The sequence below is a fragment of the Salvelinus fontinalis genome, chromosome 20, assembly GCF_029448725.1.
Source record: "Salvelinus fontinalis isolate EN_2023a chromosome 20, ASM2944872v1, whole genome shotgun sequence".
In the NCBI taxonomy this organism is placed as follows: Eukaryota; Metazoa; Chordata; class Actinopteri; order Salmoniformes; family Salmonidae; genus Salvelinus; species Salvelinus fontinalis.
Window position 1 is genome coordinate 27,713,414 of NC_074684.1, and position 21,682 is coordinate 27,735,095.

At 42.7% G+C, this 21,682-nt stretch overlaps 2 protein-coding genes across 3 annotated transcripts in view; both read left to right on the top strand.

Moving 5' to 3' along the window:
• The window catches only part of LOC129817623 (connector enhancer of kinase suppressor of ras 3-like), a 54,724-nt gene extending 45,840 nt beyond the window's left edge, over positions 1-8,884 (top strand). For both annotated transcript variants that reach the window (XM_055873052.1, XM_055873053.1), the window contains 5 exons: positions 776-922; positions 3,374-3,498; positions 5,831-6,021; positions 6,216-6,302; positions 6,912-8,884. In XM_055873052.1, coding sequence (XP_055729027.1) covers positions 776-922; positions 3,374-3,498; positions 5,831-6,021; positions 6,216-6,302; positions 6,912-7,237 — 876 coding nt within the window. In that variant the 3' untranslated portion in view covers positions 7,238-8,884. The remainder of the gene's footprint in view (positions 1-775; positions 923-3,373; positions 3,499-5,830; positions 6,022-6,215; positions 6,303-6,911) is intronic.
• Positions 8,885-11,146: 2,262 nt separating this feature from the next.
• ipcef1 (interaction protein for cytohesin exchange factors 1) lies at positions 11,147-21,389 on the top strand. The gene is made up of 9 exons (XM_055873054.1): positions 11,147-12,028; positions 12,341-12,534; positions 15,721-15,794; positions 16,277-16,348; positions 17,251-17,327; positions 18,187-18,281; positions 18,462-18,672; positions 20,437-20,606; positions 20,918-21,389. Exons 2-9 carry the CDS (start codon positions 12,376-12,378, stop codon positions 21,122-21,124), a joined length of 1,065 nt encoding a protein of 354 aa, XP_055729029.1. The 5' UTR covers positions 11,147-12,028; positions 12,341-12,375; the 3' UTR covers positions 21,125-21,389.
• Positions 21,390-21,682: the final 293 nt, after the last annotated feature.

A 21,682-nucleotide genomic window follows, 5' to 3' on the forward strand; every position in this document is an offset into this window, starting at 1 on the left:
AATGTGATGATGGATGAGATGATGGGAGTGATGATGATGGATGTGATGACTGGAGTGGCGATGATGGATGTGATGATGTTGGATGTGATGATGGGAGTGATGATGATGGATGTGATGATGGGAGTGATGATGATGATGATGGATGTGATGATGGGAGTGATGATGATGGATGTGATGATGGATGTGATGATGGGAGTGATGATTATGGGAGTGATGATGATGGATGTGATGATGATGATGGATGTGATGACTGGAGTGATGATGATGAATGTGATGATGGATGTGATGGTGATGGATGTGATGACTGGAGTGATGATGATGGATGTGATGATGGAAGTGATGATGATGATGGAAGTGATGATGATGGATGTGATGATGATGATGGAAGTGATGATGATGGATGTGATGACTGGAGTGATGATGAATGTGATGATGGATGTGATGATGGGAGTGATGATGATGGATGTGATGACTGGAGTGATGATGATGATGATGGAGTGATGATGGGAGTGATGATGATGGATGTGATGATGATGAATGTGATGATGGATGTGATGATGACTGGAGTGATGATGATGAATGTGATGATGGATGTGATGATGGGAGTGGTGATGATGATGGATGTGATGATGGGAGTGATGATGATGGATGTGATGACTGGAGTGATGATGATGGATGTGATGATGGGAGTGATGATGATGGATGTGATGATGAGGGTTGTGATGCTGGATGGGTCTGACGAGGTGTCCTATCTGTCTGTCTGTGGTGCCTCCAGGTGGGCTGGCAGCTGGAGAAACTGGTGGGTAAGCTGAAGGCGGACCCAGCAGGTGTTACTCTGGTGGTAAAGAAGAGGCCCTCGGGTACCTTTAGCTTCACCCCGGCCCCCCTGAAGAACATGCGCTGGAGGCCCCTTCTGGTGCAGGTAGAGCCGTAATACACACACACACACACACACACACACACACACACACACACACACACACACACACACACACACACACACACACATACACATACACACACACACACACACACACACACACACACACACACACACACACACACACACACACACATACACACACACACACACACACACACACACATACACACACACACATACACACACACACACACACACACACACACACACACACAGCTTGATTGAAGAACAACTGTAGAACAAGTAGTCCCAGCCCCCCTTATCCTTGTTGATATCATAGTGTTGAATCAAGTCTGGATTTATTTTCATCTGTCATCATAGGTGTGACATTGTTGTGTTTGGTATCCCAGAGCTGTTTGTTTTTGTGTTTGGTATCCCAGAGCTGTTTGTTTTTGTGTTTGGTATCCCAGAGCTGTTTGTTTTTGTGTTTGGTATCCCGGAGCTGTTTGTTTTTGTGTTTGGTATCCCAGAGCTGTTTGTTTTTGTGTTTGGTATCCCGGAGCTGTTTGTTTTTGTGTTTGGTATCCCAGAGCTGTTTGTTTTTGTGTTTGGTATCCCGGAGCTGTTTGTTTTTGTGTTTGGTATCCCAGATCTGTTTGTTTTTGTGTTTGGTATCCCAGAGCTGTTTGTTTTTGTGTTTGGTATCCCAGAGCTGTTTGTTTTTGTGTTTGGTATCCCAGAGCTGTTTGTTTTTGTGTTTGGTATCCCAGAGCTGTTTGTTTTTGTGTTTGGTATCCCAGAGCTGTTTGTTTTTGTGTTTAGTATCCCGGAGCTGTTTGTTTTTGTGTTTGGTATCCCAGAGCTGTTTGTTTTTGTGTTTGGTATCCCGGAGCTGTTTGTTTTTGTGTTTGGTATCCCAGAGCTGTTTGTTTTTGTGTTTAGTATCCCAGAGCTGTTTGTTTTTGTGTTTGGTATCCCAGAGCTGTTTGTTTTTGTGTTTGGTATCCCAGAGCTGTTTGTTTTTGTGTTTGGTATCCCAGAGCTGTTTGTTTTTGTGTTTAGTATCCCAGAGCTGTTTGTTTTTGTGTTTGGTATCCCAGAGCTGTTTGTTTTTCTGTTTGGCATCCCAGAGCTGTTTGTTTTTGTGTTTGGTATCCCAGAGCTGTTTGTTTTTGTGTTTGGTATCCCAGAGCTGTTTGTTTTTGTGTTTGGTATCCCAAAGCTGTTTGTTTTTGTGTTTGGTATCCCAGAGCTGTTTGTTTTTGTGTTTGGTATCCCAGAGCTGTTTGTTTTTGTGTTTGGTATCCCAGAGCTGTTTGTTTTTGTGTTTGGTATCCCGGAGCTGTTTGTTTTTGTGTTTAGTATCCCAGAGCTGTTTGTTTTTGTGTTTGGTATCCCAGAGCTGTTTGTTTTTGTGTTTGGTATCCCAGAGCTGTTTGTTTTTGTGTTTAGTATCCCAGAGCTGTTTGTTTTTGTGTTTGGCATCCCAGAGCTGTTTGTTTTTGTGTTTAGTATCCCAGAGCTGTTTGTTTTTGTGTTTGGTATCCCAGAGCTGTTTGTTTTTGTGTTTGGTATCCCAGAGCTGTTTGTTTTTGTGTTTAGTATCCCAGAGCTGTTTGTTTTTGTGTTTGGTATCCCAGAGCTGTTTTGTTTTTGTGTTTGGTATCCCAGAGCTGTTTGTTTTTGTGTTTGGTATCCCGGAGCTGTTTGTTTTTGTGTTTGGTATCCCAGAGCTGTTTGTTTTTGTGTTTGGTATCCCAGAGCTGTTTGTTTTTGTGTTTGGTATCCCGGAGCTGTTTGTTTTTGTGTTTGGTATCCCAGAGCTGTTTGTTTTTGTGTTTGGTATCCCAGAGCTGTTTGTTTTTGTGTTTGGTATCCCAGAGCTGTTTGTTTTTGTGTTTGGTATCCCAGAGCTGTTTGTTTTTGTGTTTGGTATCCCAGAGCTGTTTGTTTTTGTGTTTGGTATCCCAGAGCTGTTTGTTTTTGGTTGGGGTTTGACAAGATAGGACAAGTTCCTCAGTTATTCAGCCACTCTGGCTGAAGGTGACTCATGTTCACAGATCATGGGTCTAGTGTGACTGAATAGGCTTTGTGTTTCAGAACCCGTTTAGGATGTATGTTTTAAATAGATTGCATAGTCCTTCAAATGTCAGTAGTTGGCTGAGTCAGTGTGCCAGGTCTGGATTCTACCAAAGGGAAATTTGCTTAATTCGAAATAACGCCATGTAACGCATTAGTATTTTGCTGATTATTTTGCTGATCGTTATGGTGAAGTTGTCTAATTTTAGCAGCTAAGCTACCTCAAGCCAAACATTTAACACAGATTTCTGTCGTCTTAGTGTTTTTATTTGACAACATTTAGAAATATCTGGGAATCTATTCCGCTACACCCGCAATAACATCAATAACATATGCTAAACGTGTATGTGACAAATAAAAATGCATTTGATTTGATTATTATAACAAGTATTTTGTTGTTTTGTGTGTTAGAGCGCCCTGAGTATGCATAAGATCCAGTCTCCAAAACATGCCTGTGAAGCACGCATGAAAAAAGAGAAGCCAGCCATTCTGGACCTATTTATCCCTCCTCCCCCCACTGTACCCTATACCCCACGGTGAGTATCTGTCTGTCTGTCTGTTTGACTGTCTGTTTGACTGTCTGTAGGTATGTCTGTCTGTTTGACTGTCTGTCTGTCTGTTTGACTGTCTGTCTATCTGTCTGTTTGACTGTCTGTCTGTCTGTCTGTCTGTTTGACTGTCTGTCTGTCTGTCTGTCTGTCTGTTTGACTGTCTGTCTGTTTGACTGTCTGTCGGTCGGTGGGTTTGACTGTCTGTCTGTCTGCCTTTCTGTCTGTATCTCTGCCCTCCTCAGGCTTTAAGAATGGGATAACACCAACTCTTGTTTAGTCCATTAAGTCCCAAACATGTACTTATAACTTCTGTTGAAATTACTGTTTGGGAAGACAAAAGTATTTGTACCCCTACAATGCTGGATACTGCTCTGTTAGCTGGAAACTGCTCTGTTAGCTAGATACTGCTCTGTTAGCTGGATACTGCTCTGTTAGCTGGAAACTGCTCTGTTAGCTGGATACTTCTCTGTTAGCTGGATACTTCTCTGTTAGCTAGATACTGCTCTGTTAGCTGGATACTGCTCTGTTAGCTGGAAACTGCTCTGTTAGCTGGATACTTCTCTGTTAGCTGGATACTGCTCTGTTAGCTGAATACTGCTCTGTTAGCTGGATACTGCTCTGTTAGCTGGAAACTGCTCTGTTAGCTAGATACTGCTCTGTTAGCTGGATACTGCTCTGTTAGCTGGAAACTGCTCTGTTTGCTGGATACTTCTCTGTTAGCTGGATACTGCTCTGTTAGCTGGATACTGCTCTGTTAGCTGGATACTGCTCTGTTAGCTGGATACTTCTCTGTTAGCTGGATACTGCTCTGTTAGCTGAATACTTCTCTGTTAGCTGGATACTGCTCTGTTAGCTGGATACTGCTCTGTTAGCTGGATACTTCTCTGTTAGCTGGATACTGCTCTGTTAGCTGGATACTTCTCTGTTAGCTGGATACTGCTCTGTTAGCTGAATACTTCTCTGTTAGCTGGATACTGCTCTGTTAGCTGGATACTGCTCTGTTAGCTGGATACTTCTCTGTTAGCTGGATACTGTTCTGTTAGCTGGATACTGCTCTGTTAGCTGGAAACTGCTCTGTTAGCTGGAAACTGCTCTGTTAGCTGGATACTGCTCTGTTAGCTAGATACTGCTCTGTTAGCTGGATACTGCTCTGTTAGCTGGATACTGCTCTGTTAGCTGGAAACTGCTCTGTTAGCTGGAAACTGCTCTGTTAGCTGGATACTGCTCTGTTAGCTAGATACTGCTCTGTTAGCTGGATACTGCTCTGTTAGCTGGATACTGCTCTGTTAGCTGGAAACTGCTCTGTTAGCTGGAAACTGCTCTGTTAGCTGGATACTGCTCTGTTAGCTAGATACTGCTCTGTTAGCTGGAAACTGCTCTGTTAGCTGGATACTGCTCTGTTAGCTGGAAACTGCTCTGTTAGCTGGATACTGCTCTGTTAGCTGGATACTGCTCTGTTAGCTGGATACTGCTCTGTTAGCTGGAAACTGCTCTGTTAGCTGGATACTGCTCTGTTAGCTGGAAACTGCTCTGTTAGCTGGATACTTCTCTGTTAGCTGGATACTGCTCTGTTAGCTGGATACTTCTCTGTTAGCTGGATACTGCTCTGTTAGCTGGATACTGCTCTGTTAGCTAGATACTGCTCTGTTAGCTAGATACTGCTTTGTTAGCTGGATACTGCTCTGTTAGCTGGAAACTGCTCTGTTAGCTGGATACTTCTCTGTTAGCTGGATACTGCTCTGTTAGCTGGATACTGCTCTGTTAGCTGGATACTGCTCTGTTAGCTGGAAACTGCTCTGTTAGCTGGATACTGCTCTGTTAGCTGGATACTGCTCTGTTAGCTGGAAACTGCTCTGTTAGCTGGATACTGCTCTGTTAGCTGGATACTGCTCTGTTAGCTGGAAACTGCTCTGTTAGCTGGATACTGCTCTGTTAGCTGGATACTGCTCTGTTAGCTGGAAACTGCTCTGTTAGCTGGATACTGCTCTGTTAGCTAGATACTGCTCTGTTAGCTGGAAACTGCTCTGTTAGCTGGATACTGCTCTGTTAGCTGAATACTGCTCTGTTAGCTGGATACTGCTCTGTTAGCTGGATACTGCTCTGTTAGCTGGAAACTGCTCTGTTAGCTAGATACTGCTCTGTTAGCTGGATACTGCTCTGTTAGCTGGATACTGCTCTGTTAGCTGGAAACTGCTCTGTTAGCTGGATACTGCTCTGTTAGCTGGAAACTGCTCTGTTAGCTGGATACTGCTCTGTTAGCTGGATACTTCTCTGTTAGCTGACATTGGTGTTGTTTCTTCTTTTCCTCTCATCCCAGAGATGAGAAGCCTAATGCCAGTGTCAAACTGAGACCGAAGGGTTCACAGTCGCCAAACTCCTTCCTGGATGAGGGCAGACGGCGCTTCACCATCGCAGACTATGACAACAAAATCAGAGTCTGCCCCCCTCCTGAACCCAGCCTCCAACCAGCCCCAGTAGCCCGCCTGAGACAACGGACATCCACACGGGGTCAGTACGCTAACATACACACACACACACGCACAAACAAACACACACACACACACACACACACACACAAGGTCAGTGCGCACACACACAAACACACTTCTACCCAGATTAATCACAGTAGCATTCTGCTTCCATTTCACTGACTTTTATTGATTCTTTACCATTGAAAAGATTGATATTTGACCTCTTTACAGGTAAACCACGGCCCCTGTCCATGCCTGTAGACTCGTGTTTGGGCATGTCTGATTCGTCTTCCAGACCCTGGCCCCAAGGGAGAAAAGGTACGCCTGCTACATCTATAGCACTGGGTGCCAATTGCATCCCAAATGGCACCCTATATAGTGCACTACTTTTGATTGGGGCCCCGGTCAAAAGTAGTGCACTATATAAGGAATAGGGTGCCATTTGGGATGGAACCTAACTGAGGCTAATCCACTGTTATCAGAATGACCATTTCACAAGCTCATTTACACTGCAGAACAAACTGAGGCAGACTCGGATTGCATGCCTTGAATTCTTAAGTCGTTGTTCATTAACTTTGGGGTAAGCCCCAGCATAACCAGTGTTGACTTTGGCCGCAACTACTTCTTAGACTCACTTATTCTTAAACAGCGATGGTTCGGCGGATGTTGTGAGACAAGTGTGTTCGTTTGTGTATGTCTGTGAGTATATCATGTGTGTTCGATGAGTATATATACATGTACAAGTGTAAGTAGGCCCACAGGTTTTACTGGTCAGATCACAGTCAGGAGAAACTCTAGTTTCTAGGTCTAGTTTTGCATCTACAGTATATGCCAGACCCATGCTGGGATTCCTGTCTTATATATGGTTCTTGCATGGTGGTGATGTTCTTGGATGGACAATAAAGTCCTATTCTATTACTCTTGCAGGAGAGGACATCCTGCACAGATACCTGAGTAACGAGCGCATCACCACCATCTCTGAGGAGGCCTCGTTCTTCCCCCTACCCTACAGACCCCTGGAGGGGCGATCTGGCCAGCTGGTCCGCGGCGTCGACCACATCCGGGGCTCCCAGTGCTTCATCAATGCTGACCTGCACAACAGCGCCACCATCCCCTACCAGGAGGCATTGTGGAAAAAGGCCCCGGCTACGACTCTGACCCCTAGTGCTGCTGCTACTCCCAAACCCCCTCCGTCTGAACCCTCTTCGATCCTGGGGGGCTGGCTAGCCCGGCTCAGGCTGTTGAGTCATTGACGAGTGCCTCGATCTTGTGGACAGTGGAACGTGTGTCGCCCCCACTGCCTTTACCTTGCTATAATCGAACAGTGGTATGGTTTCTCCACTCAGTATTCTGACTAACACGTACCATTCCTGGAACGTTCTGTTGGAACTTGGAACACTAAAACAGCCTTTGGAAGCTTTGCTTCATTTCAACTCCACATAGCCTAGGGGTAGACCATTTGGTTGGATCTCTCACTACATTTCAACTCCACACAGCCCAGGGGTAGACCATTTGGTTGGATCTCTCACTACATTTCAACTCCACATAGCCCAGGGGTAGACCATTTGGTTGGATCTCTCACTACATTTCAACTCCACACAGCCCAGGGGTAGACCATTTGGTTGGATCTCTCACTACATTTAAACTCCACATAGCCTAGGGGTAGACCAATTGGTTGGATCTCACTACATTTCAACGCCACATAGCCCAGGGGTAGACCATTTGGTTAGATCTCTCACTACATTTCAACTCCACATAGCTTAGGGGTAGACCATTTGGTTGGATCTCTCGCTACATTTCAACTCCTTGGCGTGACAGACTTGGTTTAGATTCAATATGCTGACAGATTCAGAATGTTTCGTGGAGGAGTTGGAGAAAATGACAAGAGAGTTTCTGTTTCTGCTCATTTTCCTAATCAAGAGAAGGACTGTCATTCAGGTTTAGGGAACATTAGCCTTGCTTCTGTAGGTGAACTGTCATACTTGTAAATTGTTAAGTTATTTAGTTTGTGTCTGTACAGATTTCTTGTACATGTGTTTAAAATCATTTTAAGAAGTTGATTTGATTTTTGTACCGATTTATTTTGTATTTCATTCCATGAGTTGATATATAGATATAATGAAAGCCTATCATTTTATTTGAGATAATGTGCTTCTCTTCATAGTGTTTCATGTTACTATGCGATGGACATAACTGCCAGAGTTGGCCTTTCTTAAAGCTACCGTATGAAAACCCTTGATCCGGTGCTGTTACAAATAGTGTGTGTTTGTGTGAGTGAGTGAGTGAGTGAGTGAGTGAGTGAGTGAGTGAGTGAGTGAGTGAGTGAGTGAGTGCGTATGTACATGAGGTAGTATGTACATGTAGGTAGAGTTATTAATGTGACTATGCATAGATGACAACAGAGAGCTGCAGTGGTGTGGAGAGGGAAGGGGGGGGGGAAATGCGAATAGTCTTGGTAGCCATTTGACTAGATGTTCAGGAGTCTTATGGCTTGGGGGTAGAAGCTGTTTAGAAGCCTCTTGGATCTAGACTTGGCGCTCCGGTTCCGCTTGTCGTGCCCGCTTCACGACTGTCATGGGGTGCTTGGACCATGTTAGTTTGTTGGTGATGTGGACCCCAAGGAACTTGAAGCTCTCAACCTGCTCCACTACAACCCCGCTGATGAGAATGGGGGCGTGCTCAGTCCTCCTTTTCCTGTAGTCCACAATCATTTCCTTTGTCTTGATCACGTTGAGGGAGAGGTTGTTGTCCTGGCACCACACGACCAGGTCTCTGACCTCCTCGCTATAGGCTGTCTCGTTGTTGTCGCAACTCACAATACTTTTCAAGTGCTTTGCAATATGAATACCTCTGTGATAGTTTCAACATTTTCTAAACTATAATAAAAAGATGCAATTTCACTTTTGGTTACTTCTTTCTTGTTTGTTCTTTCTTATGTCAACAATAACTACTTATAATTACTGATCTGATTGCCATTTGAAAACATAATTATAACATATTGCAGAACTTCAAAAAGTTTTTTAATGCAGACCGATCATGAGGCAGAGTTTGACATAGCTTCCCATTAGGTACAGATGTCAATTCAACGTCTATTCCATGCTGGTTCAACGTAATTTAATTGAAATTACGTGGAAACAACATTGATTCAACCAGTGTGTGCCCAGTTGGTTAAAGCTCTGTTACTGTTTGATCACAGAAAGGACTATAGCCTGCCCTACATGGTATTTCACAATCAGATTGGAATCTAGGATTTAGGCGTACTAACTCACTGGTACACACTACGCAGGTCAGACAGGCAGCCCATGTCTGGAAAGAGGTTTAGTTGTAAATTGGAGAACAAATCCCAGATAAAGTATTTTATGAGAGTAATGCATGTGATGTAATATGATCATATGCCTAAAGATTAAGGCCCAGGTCCTCCATACTCAACTGGCGGGCCGCGGACAGTATCCGCGGTCCACAATCATTTCCTTTGTCTTGATCACATTGAGGGAGAGGTTGTTGTCCTGGCACCACACGGCCAGGTCTCTGACCTCCTCGCTATAGGCTGTCTCGTTGTTGTCGCAACTCACAATACTTTTAAAGTGCTTTGCAATATGAATACCTCTGTGATAGTCCCCCCAAAATACGAATAATTTAAAAAAATGTTTTTATTATTATTTATTATTATTGTTGGTATCATATAAACACACATAAGACATGGAAGAATGCATAGAAAATGTATGAAATTAGCTTAAAAACAGCAAATACAACAAATATATCTGCCCCATGCAAAATGTGTAGAATTGCGGGAAATTAGCTTTAAAACTGCAACATATTCCCTCCACCAACAAGAGGGGAATGGGTTGCGAAGTGGCGGTTTGTTACCAGTGGCGGTTCTAGACCATTTCAACTGGGGGGGCCAAGCTGGGGCCAGTTGTACTGTTAGAGGGGCCAGTTACATTAGACATTATTGTTGTCATCGTTTTCTTCACTGCCGGCATTAGCAGGCAAAAGACCATGTTCATAATCATCATCGTTGCCACTGTCTAATAACGGATGTAAAAAAAGAACGATAGCAAAAATGTGTTATGTAAAAATGATTTCATACTCCACATTTAGGGGGGCCACAAGGGGGTCCAAAATTGTTGTCACAGGGGGACTGTGTACACATGTATGTGTACATTTATTTTGCAATGCACGCGCACGCGACGCGAGCAGTGTGGTCTGCATGTTACTGTCAAATACTTAGTGAGAATCATAAAATGGTCATACAACAAAAAGACTCTGGAAGATTATTTTGTAACACCTTTATGTTAATCGACATTGATATGTCTTGTGTGTGAGCAGAGCGCAGAGGAGATGGCGTAGCGGCACTTGTGGTCATGGTGGGTGATCTGGATGTAATTGTAGGGGCCAAACCAAGACTTACTATAAATAACTGTGGCTCTTGTCTTACTGTGGTTTTGCCCCCCCCCCCCCCCCCCCCCAGAACCGCCACTGTTTGTTACTACACTGAAAAATTACATTATACATCCGGACTTTTGCCACCTAGAAAATTTGTGCGACCAGACTTTCTCAAATAGTACTTGAGTACCCCTGGCCTAGGTGTTCTGATGGAACTATCAAGTTGTTTTCAGCCTGCATTAATTTGATTATCATGCCCTAGTAGCCTAAAGTATGCAGACTTTAAGAACTACGGCGACTTTCAGTAGCGGATGACAGAACAGCATACATCAAGCATATCACGGGGGAAACGGTCGTCACTAGTTACAATAGCCACAAAGTCATAAACTCCGCCCATTTGTACAATCTTTCGTTTAAAAAATGTATTTTAAACCTTAACCTTAAACCAACCACACTGCTAATCTTATGCATAACCCTAACCTTAAATTAAGACCAAAAAGCATATTTTTGTTTTCAAACATTTTTTTGCTAAAGCCAATTTGAACTTTGTGGCTGTGGTCACTAGTGGAAACTGAGAATGTTGAACCAAATAGAAGATTAAGAATAATGACCGGAAATCGTGCATCATCAGTAGCAATGGCAGCAGCAGAGAACGCTTCTTGAAGCTGAAATTGTGTATTTTCATGCAATTGCTGTCTCTTCACGAAGAACAATGCTTTCAAAGCATCTGTAGAGTAGCCTTCTTCGTCTGATGGGTTGGATAATGCACTTATTCAAAAGTTTGTTACAGGTTGAGGAGGCGTTGTGGAGAAGTTGTTTCTCGTCTGATCTAATTCATTCAGCCAATCATTACTCAGAAGTACCGACGTTAAAGTATCCATGTTTGATTGAACCTTTTTTTATGCGTGGAATTGTTATCCTTGTCAAACACTTTCTAAATGATATCTAACACACTGCCTTCATATTAAATGACATGCTACCTGTGAAATCTAGACTGCAAAATGAAGGTTCATGATTGTGATGTTCTTATATGGGTAAAGGTATTTTCAATCTGTAGCCGAATACAAGTAGATGGTACACAGAGCGGTGTCTAAAATATAGGAGTAGTGTTTGTCCAACCTGCCGCAATGAATTTGAAGATGAAACGTGCCCTTATGCAGTAATAACCCCAAATAACATTTGCAGTCAGCTCCTCTCACTTCCATTTGTGCCTACTAGTGGGCTAATGTCTTCATTTGATCTCTTGCATGTAGTTTGATCAAACCACGAAAACAAATTTGGGTTGATAAATGCTTAACATGTATATCATTTTGTAAACCCATGTCACTACATTTTGGAGAGCAAGACAGACATGCTGTTGCCATGTGAAACAGGATGCTGTTTTATCTGTGAGCTTAGTGGTTAGTGGTGACAGCAGCAGGGGGGGTGTATGTAACTGTTGGACTGTACAAAGCCCTACATGAGACTATACTTGGTTGGGCAATGTTAAGGAAGTGTCTGCTCTTCATGTGCATCCTCTTGTCATTCTGCGAGTCTGTATGTGCTGTTGTGACTGATGGCTCCAGCATGCTGGTGACATGCTGCTGTAATAGGATATCTCTTCTCTCTGGATCAAACTCTCCTGGTGCCGTACAGTACCTTCAGGACAGTGGTTGGAGGTAAGATAGCTAGATGTTCTAGAAAGGGTAGGATCAACACCTCTCAGCCTATTAGATTACATTACAATGTACAGATTCCATTATTTAACATGGGCTTTTCCTAATTTGCCAAATGTGGAATACAAAGGGCTACTTTATGGTAGAGTGTTGAAGAAAACAATACTTGCCTGCCTCACTGCCTCAACCAAAGGTCTAGATGACCTGCTCACAAGGTTACAAATAACAAAGAGTAATATACTCTAAGGACGTAGTCGCCCTGTCTGTCTGCCTGTACTGTAGCTAATGTTGCAGTGCCTGACTGTCTGTCTGTAGGCCACATAGGTAGGCCTACCATAGGTGATTCTGTGATGAGCCGTCGCAAGGTGTCTTTGAAGGAGCTGGGTCAGGTGGACTGCCAGGGCTGGCTCTACAAGAAGAAGGAGGGCAAGGGCTTCCTGGGAACAAAATGGAAGAAGTACTGGTTTGTTCTGAAAAAGATCTCCATGTACTGGTACACTGGTCAGACGGTGAGTCCTAGTGTTGTGTTATGTTGTGTTATCCCGTTGTCCTAATCTAATCTTTGTTGTTTTTAGGTTGTTGAGTTGTGCTAATCTAATCTGTCGATCTGTGTTGTGTTAGATTAGATTAGCACAACTGTCCCGGAGTTGTGCTAATCTAATCTAACACAACATGTCGTTTTGCTAATCTGTTGTTGGGTTGTTGTGTTCTAATATGTGTTATTGTTATGTTGTGTTGGGACTGAGTCTGTTAACATTTCATTAGCTAAATCTCAAAATGCTTTAGTTAAGGGCAGGGCTGGGGAACTGGCGGCGGTTCCAATTTTGTAGGCCTGCGGACCAATTTAAAAATAAATAAAAAAGAATTTACTGTTCAGTTAGAATAATAGAGTACACAAGGTGCTATTTAGACATTTAGTTGTGCGTCAGCAGTCACTCAATTACCCCAGGTCAGCTAAATATTTTTCGATTGTTTAATAAGTCTAGCGTCCAGCTATCTAAACTTGTAGTAAGCATGGTCTAATTACCGACCGGGGTGGGGCCCATTGATAATCATTTATCATATTAAAAACAGCAAACTTTTGCCTCCACCGTATGGCAAAATATGTACAATTGCAGCAAATTTGCTTTAAAACAGCAACATTTTCTCTACACCCAATGGCAACATGTGAGGAATTGCAGGAAATGAACTCTAAAACTTTGCTGTAACGAGGGGGGCTGCTTTGCTCGCATGGTACGGAGGCCCCTTATGATGAGTTCCATTTTTTGTCCCAGCCCCATCAAAGTTGCCCATCTCTGGTTTATGGTATACAAAAAAGTATGCTCATATTCAATCAAATGTATTTTATAAAGCCCTTTTTACATCAGCCGATGTCACAAAGTGCTATACAGAAACCCAGCCTAAAACCCCAAACAGCAAGTAATGCAGATGTAGAAGCACGGTGGCTAGGAAAAACTCCCTATAAAGGCAGGAACCTAGGAAAAAACCTAGAGAGGAACCAGGCTCTGATGGGTGGCCAGTCCTCTTCTGGCTGTGCCGGGTGGAGATTATAACAGTACATGGCCAAGATGTTCAAGCGTTCATAGATGACCAGCAGGGTCAAATAATAATAATCACAGTGGTTGTCGAGGGTGCAACATAGAGTGCAACAGGTCAGCCCCTCAGCAGTAGATGTCAGTTGGCTTTTCATAGCCGAGTATTCAGAGTTCGAGAAAACAGGTGTGGTAGAGAGAGAGATAGTCAATCATATGACCTACTGAAGAGATGAGTCTTCAATAAAGATTTTAAGTTCAAGACCGAGTCTGCGTCTCTCACAGATAGACAGACCATTCCAAAACAAATGGAGCTCAATAGGAGAAAGCCCTGCCTCCAGCTGTTTGCTTAGAAATTCTAGGGACCATAAGGAGGCCTGTGTATTGTAACCGTAGCGTACATGTTGGTACAGTTGAAGTCGGAAGTTTACATACACCTTAGCCAAATTCATTTAAACTCAGTTTCTCATAATTTCTGACAATTAATCCTAGTAAAGATTCCCTGTCTTAGGTCAGTTAGGATCACCATTTCATTTTAATGTGAAATGTCAGAATAATAGTAGAGAGAATTATTTATTTCAGCTTTTATTTCTTTCATCACATTCCCAGTGGGTCAGAAGTTTACATACACAATTAGTATTTGGTAGCATTGCCTTTAAATTGTTTAACCTGAGTCAAACATTTCGGTTAGCCTTCCACAAGCTTCCCACAATAAGTTGGGTGAATTTTGGCCCATTCCTACTGACAGAGCTGGCGTAACTGAGTCAGGTTTGTAGGCCTCCTTGCTCGCACATGCTTTTTCAGTTCTGCCCACACATTTTCTATAGGATTGAGGTCAGGGCTTTGTGATGGCCACTCCAATACCTTGACTTTGTTGTCCTTAAGCCATTTTGCCACAACTTTGGAAGTATGCTTGGGGTCGTTGTCCATTTGGAAGGCCATTTGCGACCAAGCTTTAACTTCCTGACTGATGTCTTGAGATGTTGCTTCAATATATCCACATCATTTTCCTACCTCATGATTCCATCTATTTTGTGAAGTGCACCAGTCCCTCCTGCAGCAAAGCACCCCCACAACATGATGCTGCCACCCCCTTGCTTCATTGTTGGGATGGTGTTCTCCGGCTTGCAAGCCTCCCCCTTTTTCCTCCAAACATAACGATGGTTATTATGGCCAAACAGTTCTATTTTTGTTTCATCAGACCAGAGGACATTTCTCCAAAAAGTACGATCTTTGTCCCAATGTGCAGTTGCAAACCGTAGTCTGGCTTTTTTATGGCAGTTTTGGAGCAGTGGCTTCTTCCTTGCTGAGTGGCCTTTCAGGTTATGTTGATATAGGACTCGTTTTACTGTGGATATAGATACTTTTGTACCCATTTCTTCCAGCATCTTCACAAGGTCCTTTGCTGTTGTTCTGGGATTGATTTGCACTTTTCGCTCTTTGCACTTTTCATCTCTAGGAGACAGAACACGTCTCCTTCCTGAGCGGTATGACGGCTGCTTGGTCCCATGGTATTTATACTTGCGTACTATTGTTTGTACAGATGAACGTGGTACCTTCAGGTGTTTGGAAATTGCTCCCAAGGATGAACCAGAATTGTGGAGGTCTACAATTTTTTTTCTGAGGTCTTGGCTGATTTCTTTTGATTTTCCCATGATGTCAAGCAAAGAGGCACTGAGTTTGAAGGTAGGCCTTGAACTACATCCACAGGTACACCTCCAATTGACTCAAATTATGTCAATTAGCCTATTAGAAGCTTCTAAAGCCATGACATCATTTTGGGGAATTTTACAATCTGTTTAAAGGCACAGTCAATTTAGTGTATGTAAACTTCTGACCCACTGGAATTGTGATACAGTGAATTATAAGTGAAATCATCTGTCTGTAAACATGCACAAAGTAGATTTCCTAACCGACTTGCCAAAACTATAGTTTGTTAACAAGAAACTTGTGGAGTGGTTGAAAAACGAGTTTTACAGACTCCAACCTAAGCGTATGTAAACTTCTGACTTCAACTGTAAATATTAAAACAGTAATGTGTACTACTCTCCCGGACAATGTTCCTCTAACCAACCATATTTATTAACTATCATCTTGTCATATGAGCGTAATCAATTATGCATGTTATTGTTGTTTCTCTCTCTGTCACCTCTTGGTGTGTAGGCTGAGAAAGCAGAAGGATACATCGACCTTACAAACTTCACTGTCGACCAAGCAACAGAGTGCAAGAAAAAGCAGTAAGGTTTTTCTAATTTAAAGTTTCCATTTGGCCTGTTGGAAACCTGAGTAGTGTGGGCTACACACCCCACGGTCACAGGAAATTGCTGGGCTTTTGCAAGTCGAGCTCAAATGTAGTCTTTGTATGGTAACTCTTCCTTGCTGTCCATTGACGGTATATTTCAAGCTGTGGTCTGTATTATCACATGTTGCATTCTTTCGTCTGTGTAAATCATCAACCCTAAACCATGTTTCTTTTGTTCTTTATGGTATGAACGCATGCATACAATAACTGCTGGTCTGCTGTTGACCCCATTTTGTGGTTTCACTTTTGCTTCCTTCCACACAGAGCAGTGTTCCACTCTCTCCTTTAGTGTCCTATCCTGTCGTAGTAATGATAATAATTGTATTTGTAGAGCATTTTTCATATGTTTACGCTCAAAACACTCAATGTAGTATTTGTTGATCTGACGGCTATGTTGTTTTGCCTGATCTCATTCAGTGCTATGAAGGCCAGCCATCCACAGGTTGTGACACTCTACTTTGCCGCCGAGAGTCTGAGAGAGATGAACAAGTGAGTATGTAAAAGAGGAGGGCAATGGAGGCAGGCCAGGAGGTTGTAGCCTACTTGTGCCAAATATTTTTTATAACTAAACCAAGATAGACCACAGCCTGTCGTTTCCAATGGGAATAGATGAGTCATAGTGGGCAGAACAAGCAAGGAGGTTTGCAGAGCCAAGCACGAGCTAGCGAGATCCTATTGGCCGGTTCTGGCATACATCTGCATATTTCCGTTAGGGAACGCCTACTCTGTGAAATGCGGTGTGCAATAACTCAATTCGACTTTGCACTCCTTCTAAACAATGTGATTTAAAAGAAACTTTGGCAAAGGCTAAAGTCTACAAAACTTAGTCCACTCTGTTCATAATATATGTTAATTTTGGGACATAAAACTGTATTGAGATCAAATGTTTAATGATGACAACATTTGCAGAATGTAGGCCAAAATCTATCTCATTTTATCTTCTCCCACTGCCCACCAGTGGGCTTCCTCTCACTACCATATTTGGTAGTGAGTGTAAACGCCAAGCAGATGCTTCATATTTATACATCCAGTGAAATATTTGGCTCGTTGTTCTATCTGTGTTTGTGCAACGCTGATGTCAAAGGAACACTTACTGGAAGAGGATGTGGGCTGACGCTATGAAAATATAGCCTATTTATGTGAACGACTTTTTGTGTACTGTTTAAATGGTGTGAAAATTGAATCTTATTGTATATTATCTCAGCTTCATTTGGTTTCATGGGGCCATATTAAAATGCCATTACAGTTACCCATCCTGAAACTATTTCAGGAAGCTACAAGCTATTTGAGGAAGCATGTGCAAAGAGGACATTTGCCTCATAAGTACATAAAACATTGGCCGTACTGGTCAGGTATTAGTGTTTTTAAGTCATGGCTTCTCAATGTTACAGGTGGCTGTCTAAACTGTCAGCAGCAGCGGCTGCTACACTGAACGAGTCGTCACGAGTCGTCGAGAGGAACACTGGGGGTAATGGACTCAAGACATTACATGGATATTTTTTTATTCAATTGTTTTGTTTGTTTTCTTGATGGGGAGAGCCAGCAATAAGCCAGGCGAACGATAGAGGGGAACACCATTGGTGTAGTGGAGGGTATACCCACTTATTTTTCAGTGGGCATTGCGTGAACACATTTCTTAATCTCCACTGATGCGTATCAAAGTAGTGTACTGGAAGTATAAACCATGTCAATTCATAGGGATGATGGAACAGATCAGAATGTTTCGCTTAAAATGTTGATAAACTATTCCTTCACATTTTCGGCGCAGCAATGTACACACGGCGCTAGGCCTTACGCGTGAAAGTTCCCGAAATGCAATTGCGGGAAAACGCCCTTCTAAAATGCGCATCGCACAAAGCGAGCGGTTTAATGGACAGAAATCGAAAAATCCGTTAGAAATTTAGGAAAGGGCGGGATATAAAGATGCAACAACTTCCATGAGTTGCTACTGTGACTAGGATAATGCCTTTGGCTGATAGACAATAAAATAAAGTTGAAAGAACCAATAGAACAGGAGAATGGATATGAGTAAGTCTTTAGAAAAAATGATTGCCTCCACGTTTCTGTGGTCGGATTTTGGTTATAGGGTACTTTGAAGCAAGGGAAGACAACATAATATGAAGTAAAACGTCCAGGTGTCAAACAATTAATGAACAGGAACAATATCGTGATGGTAATGATAGACCTAACTGTCTTCTGGTAGATGGAAAGGCTTTCCCAAAAAGCTCTATTAAATGTCAACTAGCTACAAAGTAGCCCATGTCTACCTGTCAGACGGATATCATGATTATTTGCATCAATCCATTGGCGTGCGTGCGTTTGTCTAGAGTGCTACAGTGAGGAGAGTGACCAAGAGGAGATTGAGTCACTGGAGACATCTGACGTTTTCGACTCTGAGCAGCTGACCATAGACTCTGTTAATGTGAGTGCTCTGTCCCATTATACTGCTTTGTATGTATGAAGATTGTTCAGCATTGATGCTACTTTGTGCTAGTGTTTAGACTCAGTGTCGACTCAGACTCTGTGTCTGTTGCTGTAGATAAGACAATACGCCTCATGTTAACCCAGTGTGAATGTTGTTCTCTGTTCTCTCTCTGCCCAGGGAGATGTCCCCCCATCTTGCTCCACCTCGTCCCCCTGTCACTCCACTGACCCCATGTCTGCCCCTGACAGCATTGTGACTTCAGAGAGCATGGAGTCCTGGCTGGATGTCCCTTCTCCAGGGAGGGCAGTGGGACAGGGCGCTCCCCTCCACCCCTTCAGACTGGAAGAGGAGGATGGACCGGGGGCTGAGGCCCAGGGAGGAAAGGAGGGTAAACTGTTAGCTTATTTGAATCGACACCACATCATCTCATTATCCTGGATTGACATCACATCATCTCATTATCCTGGATTGACACCGCATCATCTCATTATCCTGGATTGACATCACATCATCTCATTATCCTGGATTGACATCACATCATCTCATTATCCTGGATTGACATCACATCATCTCATTATCCTGGATTGACACCACATCATCTCATTATCCTGGATTGACACCACATCATCTCATTATCCTGGATTGACATCACATCATCTCATTATCCTGGATTGACATCACATCATCTCATTATCCTGGATTGACACCACATCATCTCATTATCCTGGATTGACATCACATCATCTCATTATCCTGGTTTGACATCACATCATCTCATTATCCTGGATTGACATCACATCATCTCATTATCCTGGATTGACACCACATCATCTCATTATCCTGGATTGACATCACATCATCTCATTATCCTGGATTGACATCACATCATCTCATTATCCTGGATTGACACCACATCATCTCATTATCCTGGATTGACACCACATCATCTCATTATCCTGGATTGACATCACATCATCTCATTATCCTGGATTGACATCACATCATCTCATTATCCTGGATTGACACCACATCATCTCATTATCCTGGATTGACATCACATCATCTCATTATCCTGGATTGACATCACATCATCTCATTATCCTGGTTTGACATCACATCATCTCATTATCCTGGATTGACATCACATCATCTCATTATCCTGGATTGACACCACATCATCTCATTATCCTGGATTGACATCACATCATCTCATTATCCTGGATTGACATCACATCATCTCATTATCCTGGATTGACATCACATCATCTCATTATCCTGGATTGACATCACATCATCTCATTATCCTGGATTGACACCACATCATCTCATTATCCTAGATTGACATCACATCATCTCATTATCCTGGATTGACACCACATCATCTCATTATCCTGGATTGACACCACATCATCTCATTATCCTGGATTGACATCACATCATCTCATTATCCTGGATTGACATCACATCATCTCATTATCCTGGATTGACATCACATCATCTCATTATCCTGGATTGACACCACATCATCTCATTATCCTGGATTGACATCACATCATCTCATTATCCTGGATTGACATCACATCATCTCATTATCCTGGATTGACATCACATCATCCCATTATCCTGGATTGACATCACATCATCTCATTATCCTGGATTGACACCACATCATCTCATTATCCTAGATTGACATCACATCATCTCATTATCCTGGATTGACACCACATCATCTCATTATCCTGGATTGACACCACATCATCTCATTATCCTGGATTGACATCACATCATCTCATTATCCTGGATTGACATCACATCATCTCATTATCCTGGATTGACATCACATCATCTCATTATCCTGGATTGACACCACATCATCTCATTATCCTGGATTGACATCACATCATCTCATTATCCTGGATTGACACCACATCATCTCATTATCCTGGATTGACATCACATCATCCCATTATCCTGGATTGACATCACATCATCTCATTATCCTGGATTGACACAAAAGATGGCAGAGTAGCCTAGTTAACACCCACACCTCTATACTGCCTGTTTGTTCTTATGAAATTATTTTGAATGATAACATGTAAATGATGGCATATTTGTATGCCAAATCTTGATTTATTATTATGATGATTTTTAGAGGGCACATCTGATGAAATGGAGGCACTGTACATCCATCTGAAGCATGCCAGACTATCTCCAACTGGAGAACTGAAGAGGGACTTCAGAGCGTCATTCATTCAACGCTGCAAAAATGACAGAGTCAATGAGAAGCTGCATCTGGTTAGGACCCTCAACAGCACTTTAAAGGTGAGTCACTTCATTCTGGGTCGATGAGCTTTCTGCTCATTAGAACAGGGTCATGTTCAGCAGGGCACGCCATAATTTATTTTTCAAACAAAGTGTAAATTAGCATTTCTGCTGGACTAGTTTCAGGTGGTAGCTCCCCACAACCCTGATCTCTCATAGTTTGTCAATCAAACCCATGAACATTGAAGTTTTTAGTTTGCTGATTTTCCTTGGCTACAATACCCTTAGATGCACCTACATTAATTCCTGTTGAAATGTGAACAGCTGTACATGTCTTTTCAACACCTTAGTCTGATTTATATATTTAATAGGCAAAAGAAGCCGACCTGTTGGCTATAGAACACGTGCTGGCAGATCCCATTCTTACTGCACAGAGGTATCGTCAATGGAGGGTTGGGAACGTGGCGCTACTGCAGGAGATCACTCATCGCAAAAAGGGCCCACCAGGTGGCAGCAGAGAGCAGTCGTTCCCCCTCGAAGCTCCACGGACCCACTGCATCGCTGAAACCAGTGTGTGACCAACACAGAACAATGATAGGCATAGAGGCATCGGATACGATTCTTCATGGCCCGTATTTATAAAGCGGCTCAGTTTAGGAGTGTTGATCTAAGATCAACCCCCCCCCCCCCCCTTCCCCTTAAGGCGAAACTGATTTTAGATCAGCACTACTCTGAGATACTTTATAAGTAGGAGCCCAGGCATGCCCGTAAACAAAAAAACAACAGCATTGTATTCCTTATTTTATCGAGAATATTCCTGAAAATGTGCCGTGGATATTCCTATGCTTTTGTAACAGATGTATAGTGTACTCTCCATGCGTTGTGTTTTATAATAATAAATAACTTCGGCCAGTGGTCCCAGTTGAGCATCATTTATTTCTGCTGTTGTTAAATGGGAAACAGCACGTTAGTTGTGCAGGGCTTAACAGTGTTGATGGCTGTCGATGACAAAATCCCTTGCATCACATTTTCATACTGGGAAGACCTGACGTTCGCGATCTCCCCCTATCTGCAAGTGGGGCCAATCACAACACCCCTTATTGTCATCAGAATTGAACTAACCAATAAGAATGCTT